The sequence below is a fragment of the Cyanistes caeruleus genome, chromosome 7, assembly GCF_971803275.1.
Source record: "Cyanistes caeruleus chromosome 7, bCyaCae1.hap1.1, whole genome shotgun sequence".
Classification (NCBI taxonomy): Eukaryota; Metazoa; Chordata; class Aves; order Passeriformes; family Paridae; genus Cyanistes; species Cyanistes caeruleus.
Genome location: NC_141707.1, coordinates 34,922,761 through 34,950,273, shown reverse-complemented (window position 1 = coordinate 34,950,273; position 27,513 = coordinate 34,922,761). Strand labels below are relative to the sequence as shown.

At 40.0% G+C, this 27,513-nt stretch overlaps 2 protein-coding genes across 3 annotated transcripts in view; one reads left to right on the top strand and one right to left on the bottom strand.

Moving 5' to 3' along the window:
- The window catches only part of ACMSD (aminocarboxymuconate semialdehyde decarboxylase), a 38,676-nt gene extending 32,137 nt beyond the window's left edge, over window positions 1-6,539 (bottom strand). Inside the window, exons 1-2 of one of the 2 annotated variants that reach the window (XM_086898688.1) lie at window positions 6,457-6,539; window positions 1,585-1,640 (exon numbers count right to left, since the gene is read on the bottom strand). The gene's annotated coding sequence lies outside the window, so the exon portion shown is untranslated. Of the gene's footprint in view, window positions 1-1,584; window positions 1,641-5,746; window positions 5,933-6,456 lie in introns of those variants that run through there. The other variant, XM_086898687.1, reaches the window with a different exon arrangement.
- The window catches only part of TMEM163 (transmembrane protein 163), an 86,742-nt gene continuing 65,190 nt past the window's right edge, over window positions 5,962-27,513 (top strand). The window contains exons 1-2 of the mRNA XM_086898689.1: window positions 5,962-6,357; window positions 11,317-11,436. Of these exons, the coding sequence (XP_086754815.1) occupies window positions 6,204-6,357; window positions 11,317-11,436 (274 nt within the window). The 5' untranslated portion in view covers window positions 5,962-6,203. The remainder of the gene's footprint in view (window positions 6,358-11,316; window positions 11,437-27,513) is intronic.

Sequence of the window (27,513 nt, the reverse complement as noted above, 5' to 3'; positions counted from 1 at the left end):
TGGGAATGTGCAGAACCCTAGCAACAAATCATTTGGCATCAGAAAAGGATAAAATACTCTTCAGTAAAATGCAGAAATATTATCATCTTACAGAGTTTATCAAATAACTTATAGCAGAAGTAAGCTGTGGAGTACTTAAGAGCAGAGAAGAAGCAATCTAAGTATTATTGTTATAGAGGAGTAGAAAGGTAATTCCCTCAAACATTCACACAGGGTCTTTTGATAAAGATAAAAATGCAGCATGAAAAAAATAATTGTATTGCTGACGACACAAGGAATAACATACCAAACCAAATCACAAATTAGAGCTTAAAATATGAGAAAAGATGTGAGTTGGGCACTATTCCCCATAAAACCTATTACATGTCTTTTCTGACACAGGCAAATCCCATAAGGAAATGGGATTTCCCGCTAGGTCCTTACCTTCAAAGTAGGGATTACCACTCTTTTTTTTTTTTTCTTTAAAACCACAGGGTAAAATTTATAAACTATAAATATTTCATACATGGATGGGAAGAATCTGAGTATGAAGTGAAGGTGTATCTACCTTTTCATGCAGCCTTTTTAACAAAACCTGGGTCTGGCATGGTGGGAAAAGGGCTTGGTAGACAGGTGTATCAGGAGGAACGGACTTTGCAAGAGGAAAAGGGGCTCAATCTATATATGATAAAAAGAATGTTTGGTGATTTCTGTAGTTCACTTATCTCACATTTAATCATATGAGTTTAATGGAAAATTGTGTATAAATTTTTAAAATAAATGTGAGAAAACTTGAAGTTATGCAAATACGTTGGAAGTGTCTGGTTGTTAAGATGCTTTAGGATGGGAATTATCATCAAGTAATTATAAGAAACTGGATAAGTTTATGACAAAATTATATTATTTTGCTTCCTAGAAATTTCCTAGCTTTTTTTTTTTCTTTTCTTTTCTTTGATCCAAAAATGAAATATCAGCTGCTTAAAGTCACATAATCCATTAGGTTATGGTTAGAGTCTCACTGGAAAAAAATCTCTCTACATAGCATGGAAAACAGAAAAAAAAAGTAAAAAAGAGGAAGATTATGACTTAAGTAACGGGTTGCTACCTCTTGAAAATGAATTTTCCCTTCAATTTCTCTTCAATACTTGTGAATATTAACAATGAAATAAAACCCCTGTCAAACAAGCCAGTTTTATTCAGTTACACAAAACCTGGAAATGAGATTTTTACAGTGGTATAAAGAAACAACATTGTTTGGAATAGACACATTTAGTCTTGCTTAACTGCAAAATATTTCTCTGAACAAAATTGTCAGATTAGTTTTTATGGTTTCCCATATTTACAGAGCAGTTTTATCTTGAATTAAGAACAGCTCTTAAAATAGTTGGAAAAGGGTCACTGGAAAGAATCTTTTCCAAGAATTTCTGCTCATTTTCAGATGACATATTTTGCAGCCTCTGCTTTTATTCCTCCTTTGTTGCTATAGTGGAGTCTATCAATGCTTGTGGCTTGTGCTGGCTGTGGCATTTTTTGCAAACATGATCCTGCAACAACATTGTACAGGGAAAGGGTAGGTGCTTACGTGAGGTGTCATCAATTACTTACCAAGGTCACTGCGTGCTGTATTCTCTGGGAATCGTATTATGGGCACTCTTCATAGCCTGAAGGAAAAGGTACCAAATTATCGTATTCTTTTCCAAAATAACATTCTGATTACTTTTGACCCTAGTTAATATTCAGCCTAAAAATGCCAAGAAAAGAGACAATTTCAATTTAAACTCTATTTAACCGAGTGCAAGAAGAAAGCACTAAACCACTGACATACATTGCATAATAATTTAAGCACACTCTGTGGTTTAAAAATTAATGTAATGTTGTGTTCCAACATCAACATCATTTTTTGTTTTAAATCAAAAAAACAAGGTGACTAATACTAGGCTGAGAGGTATCTAGACCAGGTTAAAAGAACCTGGTGTTCTCATCCTACTGACCACTGAAAATGCTGTGGGGCTACAGGTGATCTACAGAATAAGAGCAAGATTTATGTCTGCCTCTGCCTGCATGTCACCAAATAAACTAGCAAACAAATAAACAAAGAGTTAAAAAACATTCTGCAGTGTATAGCCCAACTTCTTAGTAGAAGAAAACTATTTGTTTGTGGGAGAAAAGATTATGGCAGCCAATGATGCACAAGATGGTTGAGGGACTATTAAAAGAAATTATTAGCTTTGTGAAAAAAAGTGAGATACAGAATCTAGAGGTTTAAGCTAGTCATTAGAGAAGGACATGTCTAAATGATCTCAAGTATCATATGACCTCATCCACAGACAGACACAAATAGGGAGCTGTAGTGCAAAATTGCTGAGCACTTAAGCTCCACAAATACTTATTGAAGGTGTTGTCTTTTGCTACCTGTGCCTTTAGAACTGGATTGGTTCAAACTAATAAACCATCCTGGCTGACACCTACACTTCCTGATACTGCAATACAATGCCCCTGACACAGTATTTTGTTGCCAAAAAAGGACAGTTTTGTGTGTAGTATATGTGTGAAATGAAACCCAGGAAACAAAATGGTGTATGGCATCATCTTGCTCTTATGCCTTTAAGCATAATAAAAAAAAATCATCAGGTCAGCTGACCAGCTCTTTCCAAATCTACAAGAGTGCTCTTAATTTAAGTGCTGCACTTAAAATGTTGGTCAATATGGAACATGGACAAGTTAACATCAATGAAACCAAGCAAAATTCCCTCTCAGGAGCCTTTGAGTGCACCACTGTGTTCTGCTAATTGAGGTGAAAACATTCCAGTCAGTAGTGCTAAAAGAAAAGGAAAAGCAGGAAGGAAGGAAGGAAGGGAAGGAAAGGAAGGAAAGGAAGGAAAGGAAGGAAAGGAAGGAAAATGAACCACAACAAAAGCAGACCACAGACAATACAGATAAGAAAGAAGAAATTCTTTGTGTTGTTGCTGTGTGCTGTGGTGCATGAGACTTCCATCTCATCTGAAATATTCTTTCTCTGGAAGTCAAAATATTATGGAAATTACAGGCAGCTCCAGCTGGGAACAAAGTTCTGCAAGTGTGTATTAATCTTGCAGCAGCTACAGAAGATAGGATGGTGTCAGTCTAGTTAAGACTGAATCCAGAGACATGGTTTTTATTACAAAAATTGATTGTGGCTTTCCATTATTCCTATTCAACAAAGGGACTTTTGAGGGGCCAAGAAATAAAATAATATATTAATGTGGCTATTAAAGTGAGACTTGCTATCTTCATTTACTGCCTACAGGTTTCATAGACAAGAAGTCAAACAGAGCTGGAAAACAGGATTCATGCCTTAAAAAATGTAGTCCTACATTTTTATCTAGTGGAATACAATTTGTATGAATGAGTGTCATGAGAAATAAGAGGCAATGCTGGGAAGCACCTTCCAGCAGCCATGATATGACAGTCTTTATGCTTCTTACTAGCCAGTTTGTATAGACAATGGTGTGATCTGAAAGGCCCTTCATTGTGGGTCTGCTTAATGTTTTGAGTTTGTATTTGCTAAATGCAGTGTATGACCCTTCTCATGGAGGCTGTGTTTGAAAGCACTGAAGAGAGTCATTTAAAAGAAACTATAATACTCTTTGCAGGCCTGATATTCTTTGCTATAGCCTGAACACTATAGCAATTATACAATTAGAGACAGCTCCAGTCCCTGGCAGACACAATTTTATGTAAAACAGCAATTGAGGGCAACTGAAAAAAAAAAAGAGAAAGAAACACATTAAAGTTTAAAACTTGTGCTTTGGTGTTCTTAGTTCCCATTTTTCTCTAAATCATTTGGAAACCTACCCCTTTGACCTCCTTTTAAAGAAATGGAATTAGGAATCTCCAGGCACTTTCCTCTTGGTTTGATTTCTGGAAGTTATAAGAATACCAAAATAGCTTGGAGACACTAAGAGAACAGAGGCAATGTTCAAGGAGAGTCACTGGTCATTTTCTCATTTATGCAAGGAATAAGAAAGTTCTTACTGGAATGGATCAGATAGGGATTTATCTCTGTAAAAGAGGAGGGATCCTGCAATAACTGCATTAGGGAGCACTGTATCTGTTGCAGCAATTTCAAGGGATTCTTTGTGGTTTGTCCTGGCTGCACTCTGCATGGGATGGTGTCACCAGAGGTTTCTGTGTCCCTGTGAGGTCCTGAAGGGTGGCTGGTCCCCATTCCTTGTCTCTGACCAGGGTACAAAACTGATTCTACTCATATAAGGATTCTCACTTTACAGACACATTTTAAGTGAGACACATCACATCACAAAAGGTGAGCCTTTTCTACTTTTCATTCACCTCTTGTATGCATACATCCATCTGCTCTAGCATCTTGCAGGTTCTAGGTAACCAGAGTTTAATAAAGAGCCCTTAAAGAAAAAAAAAAATCAGGTTTTTTAATGCAATTACTATTTTTCAACCCCTCCCAATTCAAACCTCAAAATAACACTTCCCTCAAAAGAACTCACTTGTGTTACTTGTGCACATGAGAACAAAACTCTTTTGACATTCACATCAAAGAGGCACGTTGCAATTTACTATCCATTTAATGAGGAAAAAGCAAGTAATTTTGGCATTGCTTGTATTCATATTAATGCTGATCCAACTAGAAGTGCAAGAGCTCTGGGATCACAAAGCAGGGTAGGATAGCTAGGGGTGAAGTTGAAATTTAGGTGAGAGGCATGAAAACTTCAAAAATATTTCATACAGTAGGAATGGTATACTATACACAAAGAAATAGTGAGATTAGGTAAAAACACCAATCCCTCACATTACAGCAGCCATCTCTATTCCTTAAGATTGCCAAAATGCCAATCAGTTTCTAAACCAGTATTTTATGTCACTTAACACTTATATTTTACTTATACCTTTTCAAATAATTAATGATTTTAAATTCAGATGAAAGTATTTTGAAGATTACAATACAGTTTTAAGATGTATTTTTTAAAATAAAGACATTTTGGTGATAATGTTGCACTGACCATTTTTAGACAAGTATTACTAAAGTGCTACAAAACTTCTTGTAAGGCTGACATCAGCAAGATTCTGACAGTTCAAAAAATCACATCCCTATGTTGGCATAAATATTAATTTCCTGCTGGCCTTTCTATACTCCCCCAATTCACTCATTTCTCAAAGGAGATAGGCAGCCTGATCTTCATACAACTTAAATAGGGATTGTATCACCTTATGTATCACCAAAGGACCAGGACTGCAATGTTTAATTGTTGTTTGATATTTTCCTAGACAAATTTCTCAAATCAAAATGTGATGCAGCTTCAAAATATATCTGCATGCTAGCAGGCATGCAATTGGGAGACTGTGCTCGCACAAAGAATGCTTTGTTTATTTGCACCTCTCCATCTAGTCGTTAGAAACCAGCACAGAAGAAGCAAGCAGCCCTGGCACAGATTTATCCGTAAAATTTTACATTTTTAAAAAACATTTCTGTGCTCCTGAGATTTTAGGTTTTTTCCCTATGTTCTTCTGCAGCCTTAGGAAAGGCAAGAGAGCAATCTGAGGGCAGCTCTGAAGGCCAGCAAGTCTAACCCCATGCCTCAGCAGGAGATTTCTGTATGTTCGAGGGCAGTTTTAGGGCAACTCTGGGTGTGACAGACCGCCAGAGCTGCGGGCTCTGAGAGGTGCCTGAGTGAGGCGATTCTGCTCTGACCCCGCAAAAGGCCAAAGGCAGCTGGAGAACGAGCAAATCCCCAGCGCAGGGGAGCTGTGTCTTTACCTGTGTGAGGGACGGGGCCTCGCTGCGCAGGGCCGGCACCCGCCGCGCTCGGCAGCGGCTCTGGACGGTCCCTGGACAGCTCTTCCCCCTGGGGCTCGGCTCCGGGAGGAGGAGGAGGAGGAGGAGGAGGCAGAGCCCGCCATGGCGAGGGGAGGCTGGGGAGCTCGCTGAGCCGTTCCCGCCGCCGGCGGAGCTCGGCGGGGCGGGGAGGGGACGGGCAGCGCCGGGAGGCGGCACCGCGCTCCCCCTGCCCCTCTCCGCCGCGGGCAGGGATGAGGCGGCCGCGGGCAGCGGCTGGCGCGGAGCAGCCGGAGTTTGTTCGCTGCCCGTCCTCGTCTCCCTGATGCTCTGAGCCGGAGTCTCCTCCTCTCCCCGGGCTCGCACCCGGGCTGGATGCTCCGCTCGCTCCTCGCTTCCCTGCCACAGCCGCCGGCCGCTTCCCGCCGCCCCGCAAGAAATGGAGCCGCCCGCTGCCCCCCTGGACACCACTCCGGACCCCGCCATCGTGCAGCCCCCCGGGGCCAACGCGCCGGGAGCCCCCCGGGAGCAGCCGCAGGAGCAGCTGCGGATCGGGGAGAGCGGGCAGTTCAGCGAGGGGCTGGAGGACAGAGGTGAGCGCCCGTCCGTCCGTCCCCCGCCTTCCTGCACGCCGCCCTCCGCTGTGGAGAGCCCCATCACTTCCCCTGCGTCCCGGGGCGCCTGATACCCACCCCGACGGCTCCTCGGGAGCATCCCCGCGGCATCCTCTCGCTCTCCTGGACCCGCACCCTCCCCATGCCGCCTCAGCAGCCCTGCCAGCCCCCTCCCCTCCAGCCCTGCCAGCCGCACACCGGCTCTTGCCCCCCGAGCTCCCTCCTCCGGCCCCGCTCTCCCACCCCTCATCCCGCCGCTGGCAGCCGCCTAACATCCCCCCGCGCCGCCCTCCAAGCTCTGCCCCGTTTTAGCTCCCGTGCGAGCGCTCCGCGACAGCTCTGAAGTATTTTTATAAACTCTATTCGTGGCTGTTCCCACCTCGCCCGAGAACTTGCCTGCCAGGCGGCGGAGCGGCTGCCGGCGGCACATGGCTCCACAGGCAGCGCCCGGGCGAGGGGCGGCGGGGCTCCCCAGGCTCCCCAGGCTCCCGGGGCTCCCCGGGCTCCCCGGGCTCCCGGGCACGACCGGGGCTTTCCTCGGGAGCCCGCTGAGGTGCCCGAGCCGGCGGGGTGGTCGCAGCCGCCCCCCGAGCAGAAGCAGAACCAGGCGGTTCTGGGGGTCCGCCCCAGCCAGGCTGGGGGTTGGAGTGGGGGCACTTGTCTCACGCCTTGGCTCCCTTCCCCCTCCGAGCTGTGCACTTCCACACAACTCGTTTTGTGTTATTTACCTAAATACCTGACCAGGGAGGGAAAGCCGCTGCTTCCCGTGACGCTTTAGTGCGAAGCACATCCATCTCGGACATCTGTTCAGGGCTCACTCACCTGCCGCCCACAAAGGCAGCTGCCATTTTAACCCTCCCCACTGCCCTGTCCTCCACAACGCCTCCAGGCTGCTCTTCCACGCAATGTCTCCATCTTTTCATTTCATCTTTTGGCTTCCCTTAGCCTCTCTGTTGCCTTTTCTTCCCTTACCATTTTGCTTCAGCGTCTAGGAGACCCTTTTGTGTTCTCAGTCTTCATCCATAACCCCTTTACACGCAACTCCCTCTATCTCCTATTCCCTGCCCGGCTTCCCGAAGCCTGTGCCTGCTCACAAATCGTAGACACGAAGTAGAGGAGTGAGGGGGAAAAGCATTCACCTTCCCGAGAGGTTCCAGTGGTGCTGGGGCTGGGGACAGCCCTTACTCAAGGGGTACCCTCACTGTCACTGCCAGTGGCTGGGGACAGACCTTGTGCCTGCCTCAGGGCAGTCTGGGGCTTCAGCTCTCACGAGTGAGGAAGTTTGATTATGGTTCGAACAAAGAAGTTTGGTTACAGAAGATTTTAATTTGTGCCCACTATGACAGAGCTAAAGGTGAAAGCTGTCCCTTTTGGCATTAAGGATAATTCCATAAAGACAGTGTTTGTTGTACCTAACCGATTTCTTTCTATGAGGGAGATGAAACTAAAGCTGCTGATTTTATTTTCTTCCTTGCCTCTGTGTTCTTTCTATGGCCCTTGCAGTACCTTTCTTTTAGCCTTTCCTGTAGTTGATGATTCCATCTATACCAGGATAATTCACAGTCATTGTAGAGGAAAATCTGGTATGCTTTTTGCAGGTTGTCCCTTTTGAAAATGTTAAGTCTGTCCTTTTAGATTGTACTTTTTCCTACAATCCTTTCCAATGAATCATACCAGATCCAGTTATAGACATGATTCTTCCATGTTTGCTAAAAATAAATACTAACTCTAAATTTTGGAATGAGATATTTGCTCTTTAAGAACCAGATCCAAAATCAGTGATAATTTTGTAGATGGGACCCCTAAATTAACATCCTTAGGTGAACAGTTTTTTTATTAGCCTTACTCTTCCACAATTTCTAACTTGACATTTTAAAATGATCCCTTAGCCAAATAGAAAAGTACTTCTGGTAAGTCAGCATATGGTAAAGAATATCCTAGAATCACTTCACAAATATGCCAGGCTTGTGTTCTGCAACTGTTAGGCAGGTTTTTTTCTCCTTCTGATTTTTTTTATGGGAAGAAAATCTGTTAATATGTGAAGATGCTGAAAGATAAATTAAAAATCCAGTGAATTGAACCAGTTCATCATCTTTCCTATACCTTTAGGATATCCACGTGTTAAGTAAATTATTGGCATTAAAATTACTCAGTATGTTAATTTCAGGCCAGAGGAATTTCATTTGTATATGCCAGCTTTTTTATTTTTGTAGCAGTGCAGGTCATAGTGAAAGATTAACTTTCATCCTTGTGTGGATGTTTAATACTTGCTTTCTTGTGGTCAGTGAAAAAATATGGAGGTTTACCTTGTGAATTTTGTTCTTGTGTGTAAATTAATGAGCTGTTGTTGCTTCTAAATAATTTTATTCTATGGTCTTGGTAGTCACATGAATGAGTTTGTATTTTTCTGTGCTGGCCTCAGGATGCTCATAAGAATTATATGATCATTCTTGAGGGTGAAAATTTTAAATACAGAAGATGTATTTGAATTATTTCAAGAAGGAAGGGATCACATCGCTGAGAGCCAGAATATGCCAGCCATTTTGAGAGACAGAGAAACACATACACACACACAGCAGAAGTGGTTGAGTTTCATAAAGATCACAGTCTCTGTCATACTGGACACGTGCTTGACATGTGAATAGTAATCAGGAGTACTGCAGTAGCTCTGGGACTTATTATTCATTCCTCAGTTTAATTAGGATATTGTTTAATTTGTAAGTATCACTATGTCTGTTGGACTTCCCAGGTAATAGTGAGCTGTAGCCATGAATTGAAGATGTCTTAAAAGAAAGAAACGGGTGAGGATACCTGTCATTCTGATTTGTGTTTATTTGAGGTTTGAAATATTGAGAGCCAAAATTGGCTGAGAAAAACCTCTGATTTATGTTCCAAAAAGATTTGGACCATAATTTGAAATCCTTGGTTTGGGGAGGGGACAGGAGGGGTGAATACACAAAATGTGAGAAGATGTGTTTTCTCTATGGTTATATTAGCAGAAATCCCTCCTGTGTTTCAAAATGTGTTGTTGAATTACCTCATACCAGACAGCAATTTAACTGCACACCGTTATATATAGTAGCAGAAGATAGGCCAAACATTTGGGGGAAAAAATAAAAAATTCTTCACACAAATGGAAGCAGGCATGTGAGAAATAGCTGTGCAACACTATCAGTAAAAGACTCAAACCTTTTGGAATTGTCATCTATCAGTTTTCATGTATTAGGCAGACAAAGATTGCACATATTAAGTAATAGACATAATTTCAATATAAAGCCTGATCCATGCAAGTTTGTAGATTCTTTTCTATTCATAAAGGGGGGAGTGTGTGGCACAAAGTGTGATAATATTTTAAATTTTCTAATAACGCAGTACAAGCATTAAATTCTCAGAGTGGCTTTCTGAACTCCCATAAAGAAACTCTGTGCTTTATTGTAACTGAGGCGTAAAAAGCATAAAGAATTTTTCCAAGACAGGACAATTATGCTGGGATTATAACCAGTAATTTTAACAGACTAAAAGTGGCAGAATAAAAATCTGATGGCTCAAATTTGACCACCCCTGGATGCCTGCCCCTCTGCTGACACATTTCTGCCCCCAAGGCAGAGATGTCTGATTCAGTTCTGAATTGATTCCAAAACCATTGCAGTTTTCAGCCAGTGTATTAAAGTCAGTTGGAATTAATATCTGTAAAGGTTAATAAACTTGGTTAAACATGGTGTGGATTCTGGAGTACACAGAACCAGATCAGATGTCCCTGCCTTGAAAGTGGCAATGGCCATCAGAGAGAAATCTGGGGAAGGTGAGAATAGAAACAGCTTCAACGCCTATGTTTTAATCTGATGCTGAATCTGAGCCCCTGTTCCCCACCCTTTGTCCAAGACCTTAGACCAGCTACTGAAAGTCATGCTGGTAAACAAGTGTCTCAGTTCAATGCATTCAGTGCATGCAAATCTCTCTGAAAAGTGCTCATCATCTGAGAGGAACCACCCACATCCTCTGTAGTAACTCATTAATAAATTTAAAGCTGTTGGGTTTTCTCTCCAGCTAGGCAGATTTGAGCTGAAACTTGGTGGTGAAAAAGAATGTATGTTTCAAATTAGATGAATGTATTAAGTGTAAAATAATCAGAATGGGATATACAGAATGGAAATATGTAAAATTCTGAATGAATTTTACAAGTGGCTTAAGACTCAGAGAATAAAACCCAAAGAATATTTTTAATTTATGTTTAACCTTCAGTCTCTGTGATTTAAGATCAGTGGACAAAAGACTTCCACAAACTGAAATCATCAAAAAAAGAGAAAAAGCAACAACATTCCCTTGTGTTCAACAGCCTTCTGCTCTGATTGCAGCAAGGACAGAATTGGTTCTTCACTTAGTTCTAGATGGGAATCTGTTCTTACCCCAAATGAAAGATAAAGTGCTTCTAGAGGCTTTTTCAGCTGCGATAGCTTTGATTCTGAGGCATGGCCACTTGTGCTTTGATGATCAGAATGTGCAGTGTATCCCTGTGCATTGGGAGGTTATTCCACAGGGACTGGTGAACAGGATTCTTTCTCCTATCTTAATTAGCCCCAGGATCCTCAAGTTCTGACACAAGTTTTGATCTGAGGGAGTATAGGACTGAGCCATTTCTTGTGCTGAGGTACAGGTGGAAATCATAATGATTTGTGTATTTCCATAACTGGAATGCAGTACTCTTTTTAAGGGATTGATGTGTGGAGTCAAAACAGCTTGTGTGTGCTCTTCTTGCTTACTCACATGTTTCTGGTGGCCTCATTCACTTAACCTTAATAATGTGAGCAGGATTTGATTCTGTGTTGCTTCTGTGTGTGATATATAATGTAAATGTGTGTTCTAGGGCTGAAGTAACACAGCTGTGTTTTTAAAAGGAGCAGTGCATTGTTCATACATTCTTTGCTTATTGCTTATCAGGTTTACTAGAAAGCAGTACAAGGCTAAAACCTCATGAAGCTCAAAGCTACAGAAAGAAGGCATTGTGGGTTTCCTGGGTCTCCATTATTGTCACACTGGCTCTTGCAGTGGCTGCTTTCAGTGAGTATTGGGAATATTTTTAATCTTCACACTTCTTCCTTTTTTTGTTTTTCTTTTGGTCTCTCAGAATTTCTTTCTTTGTGGAAGCTTTCTCATTTTTTTTTTCTTTGCAACTGCTGAAGAGGTTTCTTTCTTTACTGCCTGTGTCTGCATGGTGCTTATAAATTAGTAAAGCTGTTGGTTTTTTTCTGCAGAGTATGGGGTTGTGGAAGGTTGGAGAAAGAAACAGGAGATGTTGATTCCTGCTAGCATTTATACTTGTGGAACTGTTCATTTTGGAGAATAGTGTAGAAATCATTATGCAGTAGGTTGCCTTTTACTGATGAGGTCAAATATGACAAGTCTTAATCTGTTTGGGTTTTGTAGTGGGAATGCTATAATAAAGAATAGCAAATTGTAAGGGAGAAATGTATAATTTATCTGTATTACACTAACAGATAATCTAAGACAATGCTAATCTGGAAGAGAATTTACATTTTCTTTTTAGACCAGTGTTTTTTTATAAGTTTCAAAACATTTTTCTACTTTACCATTAAACAAAGGATCTGAGTGGGGGAAAAAAATCCAAACTAAACCCAAAACACTTTTATATGGGAAAAAATGAAATTTATTTCTTTTATTTCAAAACAGGAAAAAATGCAACATTGTGTAAATACCAGTTTTAGTTCAATGCAAATTTGCAAAATACAAGCTTTCTATCTGAGGCAATTAAGTAAAACATTAAAGACAAAAAGAAACATGGAATGTGAAACAAAATCTTTGCAGTGGCACATTCTCTGTTTTAGAAAAGGAAAAATCAGAAGTGATTTAATTTATGCTTTAATACAAACAAAAGGAAGGTTCTGTCTAGGAGACATCAAAGAAGTCTCAAAACATCATTCTTAAGCTTGATAAAGACAGACTTGTATTATTTTTCCTTTTTTTTTTTTTTTTTTGGAATCACAGCAGCATGTCTTTTGTTATTCTAATCTGCATTGTATGACCTGCTGCTGGAAGTTGGTGTCAGCTCCCAGGAGAGGTGATTAAAATCTGGCCAAATGGTCTCTGAAAACGCAACATACATTACTCAGAGCAATTTATATGGAAACACAGGTACAATAACTTGGTTCAGAAGCAAGAAAAAAGAGGAGGAATACTTAAAAGCAGAATCTGACACTGTAAAGAATTCGAATGTTAACAAGAGAGTGAAACAAGTTTCCATTTTGTTCTGCTTCATGGAAATACAGTGGTCTGTCTTTGCTACTGAAGCAACATAAAGGTAAATACTATGTTACAGAATAACCTTGTTTCCTACTAACCCTATAGTTTTAAGGAATATTGTGATATGGCTTAATTTAATTTTTCATTTGTCAGAGTTCAAGAATTAAGAGTAACATAGATAACTAAAACTGTGTCTTTTAAAAGGATCCTTAAAAACATCTTAAAAAGATTATTTAGGCTGAACTACTTTTCTTCTTTCCTTATTTTTGGCTCTCTGGTAGTGTTTAGAGAAACAAACAACAGCAAAGAATGTAGTCCCTGTCTGGATATACTGTGGCTGCATATTCAGCTGGAGGGGATAGGCACTGAACTACTGAAATCAGTAGCAGACTAATTACATGTTTTTGGAATGTATCTTCCCCCATGGTTTGCTAGGACTAAATTTAGGAAGAATAAAAGAGGAATCAGCACACAGATACATATTAAATTTGTGTGGAATCTCTTAATAGGTAGTTGGCCGTGAACTTGCATGCTGCAAAAGCATTGCCAGGGCTTTTCATGTGTTTACTATTAAAAAATTTCAATCTTTGAGGAAAATACAGTGACTTCTGGGATCCCTTTGCTGTCCCCATGCAATTTCAGAAGTTCTGCTCATTTTACTACCTCGTCCTGGCTGCTCTCTTCCTCAGCACTGACCTTTTAGCAGGTTTCTCTGGCCAGTCCATGAGCTGGGACAGATGCCAGGTGACCAGAATTTGCTGCCTGTTTGATATAAATGTCTAGTTGTCACTTCGGGGTATCTGACAATCCTTTGCAAGCCACTGCTATTTAAAGCATCCTATTTCCATTTTACCTCCTGTCTGTAATGGTGAAGTGTTAGAAATACAGCCCTGATGTTCTATTTCAGTGGAAAAGGGGGACCTGTAGTGGTAATTGTTGGGCTACATTGACTATTCTCACTGCTCTTACTGATTCCCCTATAAATTCCTAATTTAAATTTCTTGTTTGTCCCCTTATAGGCTTCAAAATACTTTCATCCAAGTGTACCCCACATGATATAGTCAAGATACTAGGCCAGGGAACAGATGTTATTTGATAACTGTAGGAAAAATGCCAAGGGGAGTGATGCTCATGTGGAGAGTAGGGAAGAGGTTCAGGAGCCTCCTTTTCCAACCAAGTCTTTGTAAGTAGACTTCCTTTCCCTTTTTATGATCCACTCCCCATCCTTCCTTTCAAGGCTGGTCTAGTTGCCTCCAACAGTGTATTTTCCCAGCATTAGAGTAAGTTGGAATGGTTTATCTTGACTGGTATGAGGTGTTTTCTTTTGGTGGGATTATGATGCTGCCCTAGTTGAACTCTGATCTTTCACTTGGTGATTTTGAAGGAGACTGAAAAATCTCATGTTAATCTGAATAAAGTAGTTTCCCTGTTAGGTAATGCTTATGGCAAATGAGGCTTGAGATCATAGAATTAGAATTTTAAGGTTGGAAAAGACCTCTAAGATCAGTGAGTCTGACTGTTAACCCAGCACTGCCACGTTCATGACTAAACAGTGTCCCTCAGTGCCACATTCATACATTTTTTGAACACTTCCAGAGATGATGATTCCACCACTTCCCTGTGCATCCTTTTCCAGTGTCTGACCACCCTTTCAGAGGAAGCTGAACTAGGCTAGGCTGGGTAGGGAGCAGAATGACTGCCTCAGAGAAAATGAAGTTGTCACCTTTCATTCACTAATATTGACTTAGGTCAGGACTTACACCATGGAATCAGCTTTTCCACTTAGCTGAAAGAACAGATCTCTTACTGTCAAGCACTTAATAAACTTAATTTTACTGCAGAAATGCTGTACTTGTAAAAGACCATTGGGAAGTTCCAGTTGCTGTCTCTGCAGCTCCTGTGCTCTGTGGTAACCACTGTGGTCTCATGGCTCTGAGAGCTGCTGCAGATGTTGCTCTCCAGCATGAAACTGCACAAGGTTTCAGTAAAATCTCTATAGACTTCAATGTGTGAGATCCTTGAGGTCAGTGGAACCCCATGTATCATCTTTAGTGTCTGAAAATTTGGTGCTCTCAAAATATTCTGGCACTGTTGTTTTGTGCAATAATTTCATGACCAAATGCTAATCAATGCAAAATTTATTTTCCTCTTCAATTCAGTGCTTCCTGAAATATGCATGCTTGTAGAATTCTCATCAAGAGTGGATTTACTTTCTTATAAATATATAGCAATAAACAGAGTATGAGCATGATAAAAGTTATTAAAATGAACATTAAATTATTCTTTAGCACCCCAAGTAAGTGCCAGAAGAATAACTCTAAGATAATTATTGCTGGATTACAGTAATATAAGAAAAGAATGATAACAGAGATAAGAATGATAGCAGAATATGATTTTTTTTTTCAGTGTATATCTGTGTAGTATAAGGCTGCAGTCATTTCATAATAACAACTATTATTTCTTTCTGTAGCTGCAGTACTGTGTGTTCATACTGAGCCTAGTTTAAGAATCATAATAAAGAACAGGTAGAATGGAACTCCGGTGTTTTGAAACCCATTATTCTTAGTTTCTTGACATTTATGTTCCTAAAACATAATTTTGAAAAATATACAAATACAACTTCTGCTGTTGCAGTTCAGTTTCTGCTCAGGCAGATAATCTCTGATAATATTGTCAAAGCAGAAAACAAGCTCGTTCTGTCTGGTATTTTTTGTCCAGTGTTGACTTGTGATTCACAGAAAGCAGCGTGTTCATTCATCTTCCTGATCTGATTAGCCAAAATCATTCCACAGTGAATGGAGGAGTCCTATCAATACATCAAAACAATGTATAGACCAAATTCTGCACTGAAGGCTTTCTTTGTAGCCAGAGACTGAGAGAAGGTTTAGAATGCATGGGTTTGTAAATGTGAGCTTTGTGAAGGGCTGCAGCCAGCCTGTCCCAGCTTGGCCAGGGCAGGTCTGCATGGGCCCTGCTCCCTGGGAGGGTGACAGGGGCTGTTTGCAGAGGGCTGGGAAACAGCAGGCAGCTGGGTGCTCACATCTGTCCCCAGGCCTGTCTGCAGATCCCCCCTTTCAGGTCACCACAGGCACAGGTAAGGTTCAGCTGTGCAGAAATAACTGAGGGCAGTAAAAAGTCACATCCTGGTAAGTGTTCAGTCTGGTGTAGTTAGAGGTGCTGGTATTTTGAGAAGGTGAATTCCATTTATCTGGATCAAATCTCGGGTGGAAACTCAGTAGGTAGAATTCTGTGAGTGGGAGTATTTTACAGGATTAGGCCCACAGATAAAATATTAAATGTAAGTGCAGGCACTGACGTTCTGATTTTATATAAAAAATTACTTGTGTTTTGGAATGACTTGCTGGAAAATGATTTATCATAGTGAGCTTCCACATACTGAGAGGCATTTTGTTTGAAATGTGTGGTGCAAACGCTTACAAATTTCAGTGTTATGTTTTGCTTTCAGATTAATGCTTTATGCTAATTCAGATTCTAACAGTTATAAATGCCAACAAACTTAGAAGTTGTGTATCCAGGCCCACTTTTTTTTTCTGTGGAATGACTACACTGAGTCATAAAGTCTCATATGGGTTAGCTATAGGACATCACTACTGGTTTTCCTCTTCTCTGGTGCATGCAAATGAAGTTGCATGGGACAAATATTGAGCAATTGAAGTTGTCCTCTGGATGCTCACATGTGGCCCTACTGATGTAATCTGTCACTCCTCATCTCAGACAACTGAGATGGAGAGTGGCTATATTAATGTATTGATGAATATATAATTTTCTCTGTGGCCCATTCCTATTCATGCTTGAAAAATTAAATATATGCAGGCTTTCCTTATGTTTGCACAATACTTAGTATACCCTGGGCACAGCTGTGAATCATAATAACACTGCTAATAAAAAATGTAGGGGAAGGTTCATGGCTCTGATGTCCTTTAGTTTGGATATTTAATTCTTTAAAGGTCACTAATGTCAGACAAATGATGGGCATTCAGCACTCAGGCTGGGGTCAGACTGTCTCATCTAGGAACCTAAAGAGAACTCTTCAGGATCACAGAAAATGTGAAAAGTCTTGGTCTGTGAGTTTTCTCTTCCAGGAATTATACAGAATTGCATCTCTCACTCCTAAAGACCTGAGAAGATGGGTTTTATTTTAGATTCTTTTTTCTTGAGTAAAGCACATTACATTTATACAGAAAGTTACAATTCAAGGCACAATTCCTTGCAAACACTTAAAACCAAGTAAAGACTAAATACAGAATAAAGCTCCTCTGTGATAGCATGCAGATCCCTCATTTTGCACGTTTCTCAGGGTGTTTAATTACCTCAGTAACAAAAAGACAGACGATTCTGGGCTGAAGCCTCACAGAAGCGTTAATGAAATATGGAACACAAATTCCCAAGGTAAAGGTCTGATATTGGTGACTCTTGTGCTTGCCTGTTGTCCTCGTTACAGCTGCACCACTACAGGTGAAAACAGAGTTTGGTGCTAACCATGCTACACATGAAATCTAAAGGACAAAAAAATCCATTGTCTGTGCAGAAGACAGCCTTTTCTATAGGTCAGTCTGCACTTAATAACGACAAAATGCAATTTTCATTCACTGAAAATGAAATGAGAGGCCAGTAAGGGCCTGTCTAATTTTTTTTTCCAGGCATACAAAGCTCTAAGTGACTTTCTTGGGAGGAGAAAATAACATATGGATGTCAAGTTCAAGACTGATAGCTGTTGAGCAGAAGTGTGGGTCTAAAATCTGCAGTGCTTCACACTTCATGAAATCTTTTCCTTAGCTGGCAGGGAAAATGATGGTAGAAGTCTGTGAAATCTAGAACAGGCTAGATAATGATATAATGTATTTGAACAGCAAACAATTAAAAAATTGTTGCTGTGGTGGAAGTTTGTTAAAACAGCTGAATTTGTGTTTAAATGCTAGCTTTTAAACACACTAGTCTGTTGTATTTTTGCATTAGAAAATTGCAATTTGATAATTGCTTTTGTTAAGTAGTTATATTCTCATGAGAGAAGATCATCCCAAAGAATTTTGAAATTAAAACCGGTTGCTGACGATGCGGGAAAATCAGCACAACAACACAACTTCATGAAGAGTGAGAAATGTGCAGGTCGAGGCTGCTCAGTGTAATAATCACAATTATCTCCTTTGTTGGCTTATTTTTCCTTTCCAAGGTATTGTTTGGTTTATTTTGTGTGGAAAAGATTGGAATGAGTCTGTGCAGCATTTAGACTAGTAAGGATGGTAACGACTTTCAAATGAATTGACACTTACGTTATGTAACATGGGTAATATATGTTATATTTAAATTATAGCAGGAGACACTTGAAATTTGATCTTCAGTTTTGCCATCAGATCCCTGCTCTGATTCTGTCAAAGGCAGCTCCGTGTTTGATGGTTCAGAGGTTCCAATGCTGCTACACAGTTGTGTAGCAAGGTGCAGTATACAAGTAAGTGTAAACAACCGTGTGTAATTATTGTTAAGTAATTGTATGGGTGTAATGCATCCTACTCCTATCCCTTAGAGAATTCTACTGTGTCATTACAGGCAGGTGTAGGTAGAGGGTTGATTTTTCTTATGGGAAAAGAATTTAACAGTGAATGGGGAAGGTTTTAGGCAGGCCACTTGATGCTAACTGGGTGGTGTGGGAATGATGTGCCCCACAGCCATCCCTAGCTTGTATTGAGTGAAAAATGTGCATCTTGACAAAAAGCAGATGGAAGTAGTTAGGGAAAAAAAAAAAAGAAAAGTAATATTAAGTTTATTGCATGTGATTGGTGTTAACTGTTATCCATAAAAAACCTGCTTGAATTTTATGTATGAAATTGAAAATAAATGATCCTCTAGCACAAGTCTCAATTGTTGCTCTTGCTGTATTTTCTGCATCACATAAGTGGGTGTTCATCTGCCCTTTGAAGGACCAGCCCTGCAATCTGAAAAGTCAAATGTATTTTCATTCAATTGCTGCAGTATCACTTCCACAAAGTAGTGCCTCAGCTGTTGCAGGCTTGTGCAAAGGCACAAATATATCAACAGATTTCTTTATGAATGCCTGATATACCAATAGAATTTGATTTTCATAGATAATTTCATATTTTCTCTTATCTCCCAATTTAAAAATGTGCTTCTTTGCTTATTGGCAAAGGTGAACTTGTAATTCTTTGTATCAGGAGCTGAAAATCAATATTAATGACAGAAAATGTATGTTTAATATTCATTGTGTAGTTTCACTTTATTTGAATTTTGTGAGTTTTTAAAGCTCTACTGGATTCAAACTTCTTGGGCAGCATTGGAAGTAATGAAAATCAGTGCACAGCTTCTTAGGTTTTCTTCTGTCAGAAATTTTAAAATATTCACATTTTTTAACTTAATATGCAACAAAATGTAAATTTGTACCTCAGTTAATTTTTTTTTTAATAACATTTGTAAATTTTGCTTTAGTGGAGAGGTTGACAGTGCTTGGTGTTTCCTTTTTGGCACTTATTTTCTGTAATTTTTTCAGTAACAGTGTTTGAGTTCCATTCATTGAAAGTAGAAATCTGTTAGATTTTAATACTTTCTCAGTACAGAATATTATTTATAAATGACTTATTTTAATAGAACTGCACTGTAGGAGGACTTAGTAAAATAATCCCATAAATAGTATGTGTTCTTTACCCTGCACTCGAGCTCCCAGCAGCTCCATACCTTGAAGCTGGATGTGAAGCCATGGTAGTGCTCGTGAGAAATGGGAGCATCTGGGATTTGGGAGGGATACACAGAGTGGCAGCAGAGAAAATCACAAAGACTGGGGTTGTGTGAATAGGAGGCACCACCCCTGCTGAGGTCAATAACCCAGCCTGGGCTGAAGGACACTGGTTTCTGAAAATACCATCAGCAAGAGCATAAACCTCGTGTCCTGGGTGCTCCTGTTGGTCACTTGCTATGACACTTTGTGGGAGGAGGCACACTAATACTGTGTGAAAAATCCAGTTTGATAAACCAAAAGGTTGGAAAACTTTGATACATTGTACTAAACAATGTGGTACAATCTGGTCAAATTAGTTTGGTTACAATAAACATTATGACAGTCTTTGGTGAAGGCTGAAACAATGAGTCTGGAGATTGGGAAAGACAAGATAACTTTTAATGGGCACTAACCTTCACTTGCAAGGCAGTCTTCTTCAGAAAAACCACAAAGAGCTCCTGTGTACCTCTTCTGACTTTCATGTATGACTTCTATTACTATTCTTTTTTTCTCTGGATGTTGTAGAAAAAGGGACAGAGAAGCTTATCTTCAGAGTTCAAAGAAGCAGATTAGTCAGAGCTTAGTCGAAGAAGAATGACCAGGAATAACCAGCTGATATTTTGCTAGACAGAAGAGCTGCAGAGGAAGTGGGATAGTCTGACAGATACCATAAAAATAGGTAGACAAGAGGCATCTGCCTTCCAGGAACTGTTGCAGGATAAGTGGCTTTTGGCACTTGCACCACAAGCTCTCCTTTCTGGAGAGATCTCTGAGCCATTTTTGTGCCAGGTGTGATGCTGAGAATGAGTAACATCTACTGCAGAACAGGATCTTTGGCTGAATCCTAAATGTAGTTTTCTCATCAGATATGAGGATTGTTTATCTTCTGCTATTAAAAATTTTGCTTCAAGGAACTGTTAAGTACAATGTATCTTTTCAATACATCAGAGTGAAGAAAATACACATCTAAGTGCATTGCCCTCACATTCTTTAGTGAAACATTTTAATGGCCAAAGAATGACAGTATTTCCCCAGGCTCTGAAAAGAAAAATTTTATAGGAAAGATTTATTATCTTTCAGTGGGAGATTTAATAGGATGGAAATGCTGCCTGCAGTGTCAGCTAGGATGCATAGGTGGGAAAAAAAAAGTAACTCCACACATTCCCATTGTGGTAGGGAACGATAGACATGTTAACTTTTGAAATGCTGATGCTAAATTCACCTTTAGTGTGAATTAAGGGTTGCTAACAGGTCCATGGAAAGCACAGGGCAGAGCCACAGCACCAGACCTGGCCAGCACCATGGAAGCCAAGAGACAAAACTGATGGTGATTGCAGAGGTGGCAGATCACTTCCTAAATACATGGCTCAGGGACTGGGAGAAAAGTGCTCAGCAGCTCGAGACAGCCTGAACAGCACTGCTTTATGGGCATCAATTTGCATGTGTGCTGGAGCGTGCTGCCAGGAATAAAGAAGACAGATGTAAGGCATCAGTCTCAGCTTGTTGTGTTAAACAGGGCTGTGTGTATGCCCAGAGGATTATTGTGTACCTCCCAAATTGATAGACATCACTATTCTCTGACTTGCTGCTGAGGCTAACATATATCAGGCTATAATGTCTAACTATGTGGAACTAATGGTACCCCAAAGAGCCAATTCATCTGCTCATTTTTGTGGCACATTAAAAACTAATGGTAAACTCTGTCTCCTTTTCATTTAGCATGACTTGATATTTCTGTGTGTAATTGCCTGCAACAAGAAAAGGAGAAATTGTTTAACAATCCTCTCTAGCCATGAAAAAATAAGTCAGCAAATTAAATTATTAAGATTTTTAGTTAAAGAGGTAGAAATCATAGTTATGTGCCCTTTACCATATGAGTTCTGATTGTGGGAAACCCGTAGTTACTTCCTGTGAGTGTGTCAAAAAACCAAACCCACAAATATCTGATACTGAGAAGTGGGCAGGAAAAGGATTTAATTTTTGTATTTTGGGTCCTGCCACTCGAGCAAACCCCACTGAAAGTAAAATTCCCTGTTACTCTCCCAGTAGGAGATACTCATTGGGTTATTGTGTGTACATTTCCCTGCTGAGAAACATCTGGTGGATGAAAACAAGACTGTGATTTAAGGGATAATGTTGCAAGTGTTGTTTAATGGGTTATGGAATCTTTAGACTTGAAATCACCTTAAGGCAATTTATAGGGAGAGATCTTCAGCTGAAGGCCATAGATTTGCTGACTTTCATGGGTTTATTTCAATTTGAAGCAAATAAGCATCAGTCCCTGAAGTGTATGGCAAATGATAGGAAGAACTTGTACTAGATGAGGTGTTTTCAGACCCTGTTTAGCATTTCCTTGGTGTTTTGGTAGTAAGATGTTTCTCACTTTTGTGAGGAAACATTTGCTTAAGGCAGTCTGTCTTGACTCTTACAAGCATTTTTAAACACTGGGGAAAAAAGGTGAGTTAACAGCAGCTCAGATCCTGCTAGGTTCACAGAGGCTGGGCCAAGAATTTGCTCCAGGGACTGTTCTAATCCTGGGCATAGCCCAAGCTTACTTTGTGGCTTTGGGAAAATGATTTTACTGCCATAAGCTTGTTCTCCATCTGCACACATCAGGCTTTGATAAATGAAAAGGCAACTGATCTTTCTGCCAAAAATTGGCATGTTTTGCTATATAGTAGCTGATAGGTTTATATGCAGCCTAAGTCTTTCAGAGTGACAGCATGCTCTGAATTTTCTATGTGTAGCTGTAGGAAGGCATTGCTGGCTGCTCCATCTCAGTATTAGACCTACTGATTTGTGGGATAATTTTCAGAGTTTGTTGTGGTTTAACTTGTGAAAGCTGTTTCAAAGTCACAGGGTTTCTGATGCTGGAGTGTACTGAATGCATTTGGATGTGTTTGACTTCTTGTTGCCTGTGTAGGGGTAACTTTACGGTTGAGTGATGTGTTTTGGGCTGGTGGGTTTTGAGGAACGTGGTGCTACTCCTGATGTATTTTGGTGGTGAAGTTAACCCAGTTACTGACGAGCTGGAACAATTTGGAGACAATTTAGAGTGAGAGGAGGGGGCTGGGCAGTTACATAGAGTGGTGGCTGCTGGTGGAATAGCTTCACTTTGTGCAGGGTCTCTCAAGGTCCCTGAAACACTTAGGGGCTTCAGCCTTCTTTTTCCTGTTTTCTCTTTTTTTCTTCTCCCATTCATAGGTGGCACAGAAAGGTAAATGTTACTGATGTTGTTTTTTCAGTGCTGGCAAGCTTATGTTTGCTCTCTTTCTTTGAGTAACCATTTTCATTGGTCAGGTAGAGGTTGGAAAGGATTTTTACAACTTGAATCTGCTGACAAATGAGTACCATTGAGGAATAACAAGGACAGGAGAATGCTAGGAAATAACCTGCCTTGAGTTGTAAATGCATGAAGTTCTTGAGATCAAGGAGGAAATCTTTACTGATGATGGCAGTTTTAAAAATTTTAAAGTATCTTCAAGGAACAAGTGAGATGGCTTTAACTATTGGCAGTTGTCTGGAACACATTAGTGAGGCCTTGAATCTCAAGGAAAAACCTATTTTGCAATGTATCTGTTTGGCCTGATGTTCAGTGTAACTTTTCATGTCTGATGTTATTTTTTGCAGGGCTATGCTAGGTTTGTTGCATGTACATTTTCTCTTTTTGGGAAAAACTGAGCCAGAGGTTTTTGGAACAAAGCTCAGCAGTCCAGAGTTCAAAGTAAGGTTTGAAAGCTGAAGGTTTTGTTTTTTTTTTTTTTTTTTAAGTTAAGGTTTGTTTGACTCAGGTGTGGCAGTCTAAAGCTAGGTAAGTTACATTATTCACAGAATATATAGACAGATTGGCTGCTGCATTTATTACTCTGTAAGAATCTGCTGGTAATTTGTAAGTGAGCTGTGAATATTTTTCAGGGCATGGCACAGGGAAGTGGAATGGATGTCTAGTGGGTCAGTTTGGTACAGCATGTATGTCCCTGGAGATTGCGGTGGTGTTGGAGGATGTCTCCCTACCCTGTGGCTGAAAAAACAAACAAAACTCCATTTATGAAGGCCATGTGCCAACATGAGCACTGACAAGCAGAATGGTGTCTCTAATGGTTATCTCAGGCTGGAAGTTTGTATTCCCCTGTTATAGAATGGAGAAGTCAGTCTTTCCATGTTGTCTTAGAAGCATAATAAACAGTTTCCTGCATATGAAGTTCCCCTTTATCTCTCCCCCTGGTGTGTTTAGAGCTCACTGTGAAATAAATGCTGTTCTGCAGTGACCGTGAGGCACACTGAAGTTTAGTGGATTGGTGATTTGTTACCCTGGCTGGGTACTGTGCACATTTTCTGCATAGGCTTCCTGCTGCAATGCAGGTTTCTGCTGAGCAGTAAAAAACCCTGCTAAACTGTAGTTTTGCAAAAAACCTACTCAAAATAACAAGCCAACTTCTGTAATAAAGGAGAAAAGGTTTGCTAAATGTGGGATCACTTAGACAACATGGGAAAGCACCCCAAATACTGGGTTAAGTTTGTTTAAAAATTAGGATAGATGGTGCTTATTACTGATAAAATCAATTTTTCATGACCAAATGCACACCACCTGTTTAAAGGATATGTTCCTGTGATGCTGTGCTCTTTTCTGATCCCATTACACTTGTTATTCCAATGCCTGGCACAGAGAGGAGCTTTAGGTGGATGATTTAAGGAAGAACTTCTACCAAAGGGTTTTTAAATCATCATATGGGCAGACGACTTGGGTGCTTTTAGAGGTAGGAGTTGTTTTGATTCTTGCTTTGCCTTTGTGCATTCTTGGTTTTACTGTGCTATGGTGTAGAGGTGAGCACAGCCAGCCTTTCTTTCGATGGCAGTCTTAAATGTGTAGCTGGGCCTGAGGATTCCATGACTTTCGTGTAATTGAAGAAAGTTCCCAGTTGGAAGGAAAGGGTGGAATCCAGTGATGTCAGTGCTAAACACAAGTGGAAACAGACTCTTAAGTGGATCATCCAGGGTAAAACCCATCAAACCTGGCAGCAAACCACAGACAGGGAGGTGATCTCCCATCACCCTGCCCTATGAAGTAGAGGACAGCGGGAAAACAGATTGCACAACTGGGTTGCAAAGAAGCTGCAGAAGTAACAAATTGGTTTGGAAATCTCCTACAAATGTATGAACATTCTGTGGTGTAAAGCAAGGGCACATACTGTGGGTCTTGCTAAATACTGAAAAATCACTTTGAGGGGATGTTGTGCTTCTAAAAGCATGTTCTCAGTTCCAGACCAAGTAAAAGCTCTCAGGAGAGCTGGGGCTGCTGAGGGACAAGGGTTATAAAACCAGGCTTGCACTCCTGCTCTCTTTTTTAATTCTCTTGCTCTCAGTACAGGAAGCAAGGTTGCTTATGGCAGATAATGATACAATACTGGTTTTATTCAGGAGTGTCCTACACTCCTTTGAAACACAGAAATCTTTGGAGAAAATACATTTTTGATGGGAAAAAATTGAGTTTTCTGGAACTTCAGGTATCCAACTCTGTTTTGCTTGTTTTAATTTCTCATACAAGTATAAGTAGGTTATTCAAGAACAGTAGAGGTCACATGAGGAGCTGACCTTTGCTTGTAAATGGATGTAATTAACTGTCATTCAGTTATTTTGAAGTTATTTTAAGAAATGATATTGCTCCTTGTCCCTTACCGGCAGTCTCACAGTTACAAAGTGGTTTCATTCCAAAAAGCAGCAGATTTGATCTTTGGCTTAAGTGTGTCCATCACTGGGGTCCAATTAGGAAGGAATAGAAATGGTGTGCTTCTCCTTTCCTGGTGGCCTGGGCTTCACATTTGCTGGCACATAGGAGTGCTAAAAATATTAGTTACTACACAGTGCAAAGACACCTCTTAGACCTAAACATTTACAATCTGTTTTCTCAGCTCTAACATTTCGTGTGTGTACAAAGATTTCACTAGGTTAGGTAAGATGCAGGGAAGTTGATAAAATGTATCCCATTAATGATGCTTTGCAGCTCCCTTGCTCCAGGAATGGATCTGCCTTGATTTCACTTCTGTAGCTTCAATCAGAATTGATTTTTGCCTTTGTGGGCTTCCATGTCTGTCTTGTGATGCTGATGAAATTAAGATAAAGAATGTCAAGGCCCTGGGTCAGCAGAAGATGTTGATAAAGGGGCTCTGTTTGGGAGATACTTAGTATTTGTTATCTTCACTGCAATCAATTGAAATCCTTTGAAGTAGGACAACATCAATAGCTGGGAAGAATTTGACAAATTCTGCAAAAAAGTGCATGGCTTTAGGAAAATCTGAATTCAGTTTCCAGTTCTGGTGCTGGTAGGGCACTTAACTTTTCTGTCACTACGTTGCACTTAGGTTTTGAGGGCTGCACTTGGTTTTAGTAGTTCTGATTTAGGATGAGGAATAGAAATTAAATAGAAATTAGAATTTTAAATGAACGATATAATTTGTTTTGTTTTGTTTTCATTGAGATTATTCACATTGTGCTCCTAAGCCTTAGTAAGATCCATGATCTTGAGCTTTGAGATTTTCAGGAAAGAATTGTTTTTCTAAGTGTTGATATAGTAGACTATAGTATAGAATTACTTCAGTTTTAGGCAAAAAATGATTGTGTTAGATAGTTATAGAAAGCAAAGAAATACAGAAGAAGGTACTTAGGATCTTGAAGGAGGTTTAGAAACAATAACATGTGGTTTTGTTAAATTTCCCCCTTTTAGCTTTATCTATTAAAAAACCCCAAACAAGATTGTTCAGAATTCCACTTGATAGGAACAAACCCCCTGGCCTCAGAGGTGGGTTTGTAGGATTTTTCCTCTTTCTTCAGTAGGTTCAGAATTTAATTTGCTAACAGTATTAATGATTGCAAGGAATATTTGGTTTTGCCCTTTAGAAAACATTCCCCTTGGCTCAGATGACCCTTCTGGAATGTTTTCTTCCTTTGATTGCTGTGATGAAATCCCCAATGTGAATATTTCTGTACATGAAACATTTGTTAATCTTGCTGTGTTGATTTTCATTTCCAGTGGTGGCCAACACCAAGTGGAAGAACAAAGCCTAATCTTTCATGTCCCACTCTTTTCAGCAGCAGCATTACAGGGATGTGGTAACCCTGATTTTCCTCTTACTCCATGCAAATTTTTGTCTATTTGACAGATAGAAAGAGGGAATTTTGGGCATTGAGAGTTATTAATATTCTCAAATTTTCATTCACCACCTTTGTGTGCCCTGCTCTGTTTCATTTCACAGCAGCTGGGATCCTGAGTCACACGGGAAAGCTCACACTTTGTGTTTGCCTCCAGTGCCGTGCCCACTTCCACAGACACTGGTGAGGGATGCAGAACATCCTGTTACTTTGCTGCTTTGTGAAATGGTGATTAAATCTGAGCTGCTTTAGAAAATAACAAAGTGATTCATAACGCTGCACAGAGCACATGTTGAATTTGGAGATTAGTAAGAATAGTAGGGATGGCTGCTTTGAGAAACTATCAAGTTTCTGACTCAAAAATTAATTGACAATTTCTTTACTTTCTTCCCTTATTTATTTGGATTATAGAAAGAAAGAATTTAGCTTTAAGGGATAGGAAAGCAACAGAACCTGGAGACATGAATTCTTAATGCAATTCCATTATTTTCCATCAAACAAAACCATTTTTCAAATAGAAAAGCTTCTTAGCATTTAAATTTTTTTAATTATTTTTTTAGGTTTTTTATTGTGAAGATAGATGATTTATCAAAGAGATCAAGAATATTAGGCAACCTCCTCTCTTCTGTGCTCACTGTAGAGGTAGTGATGCAGTATTTCAAATATTTCATGATACAGGACTGTCTTGCTGATGTACTTCATATGGTTAATTGCCTTTACCAAGAGTTAGGTCAGCCTTGAATGTAGTAGGCTTTAAAGCAATATTTTTGAATGGTTTTCAGTCCTTAGAAATTGAATGGCTTGTCATTCTGAAAAAGTAAATCAGGTTCTCCAGAAGTACTTGAGAAATCAATTGTTTTGTAATTGAGGTTTAGGACTGAAAAGGAAAGGCTAGATAGGGAGAAGCAGTCTTATTCTGGAAAAGCACATTACCCTAAATGCTGTTTGCTGAGCAAGAGAGAGAGACTGAGGGTCCTAAGAAAGAC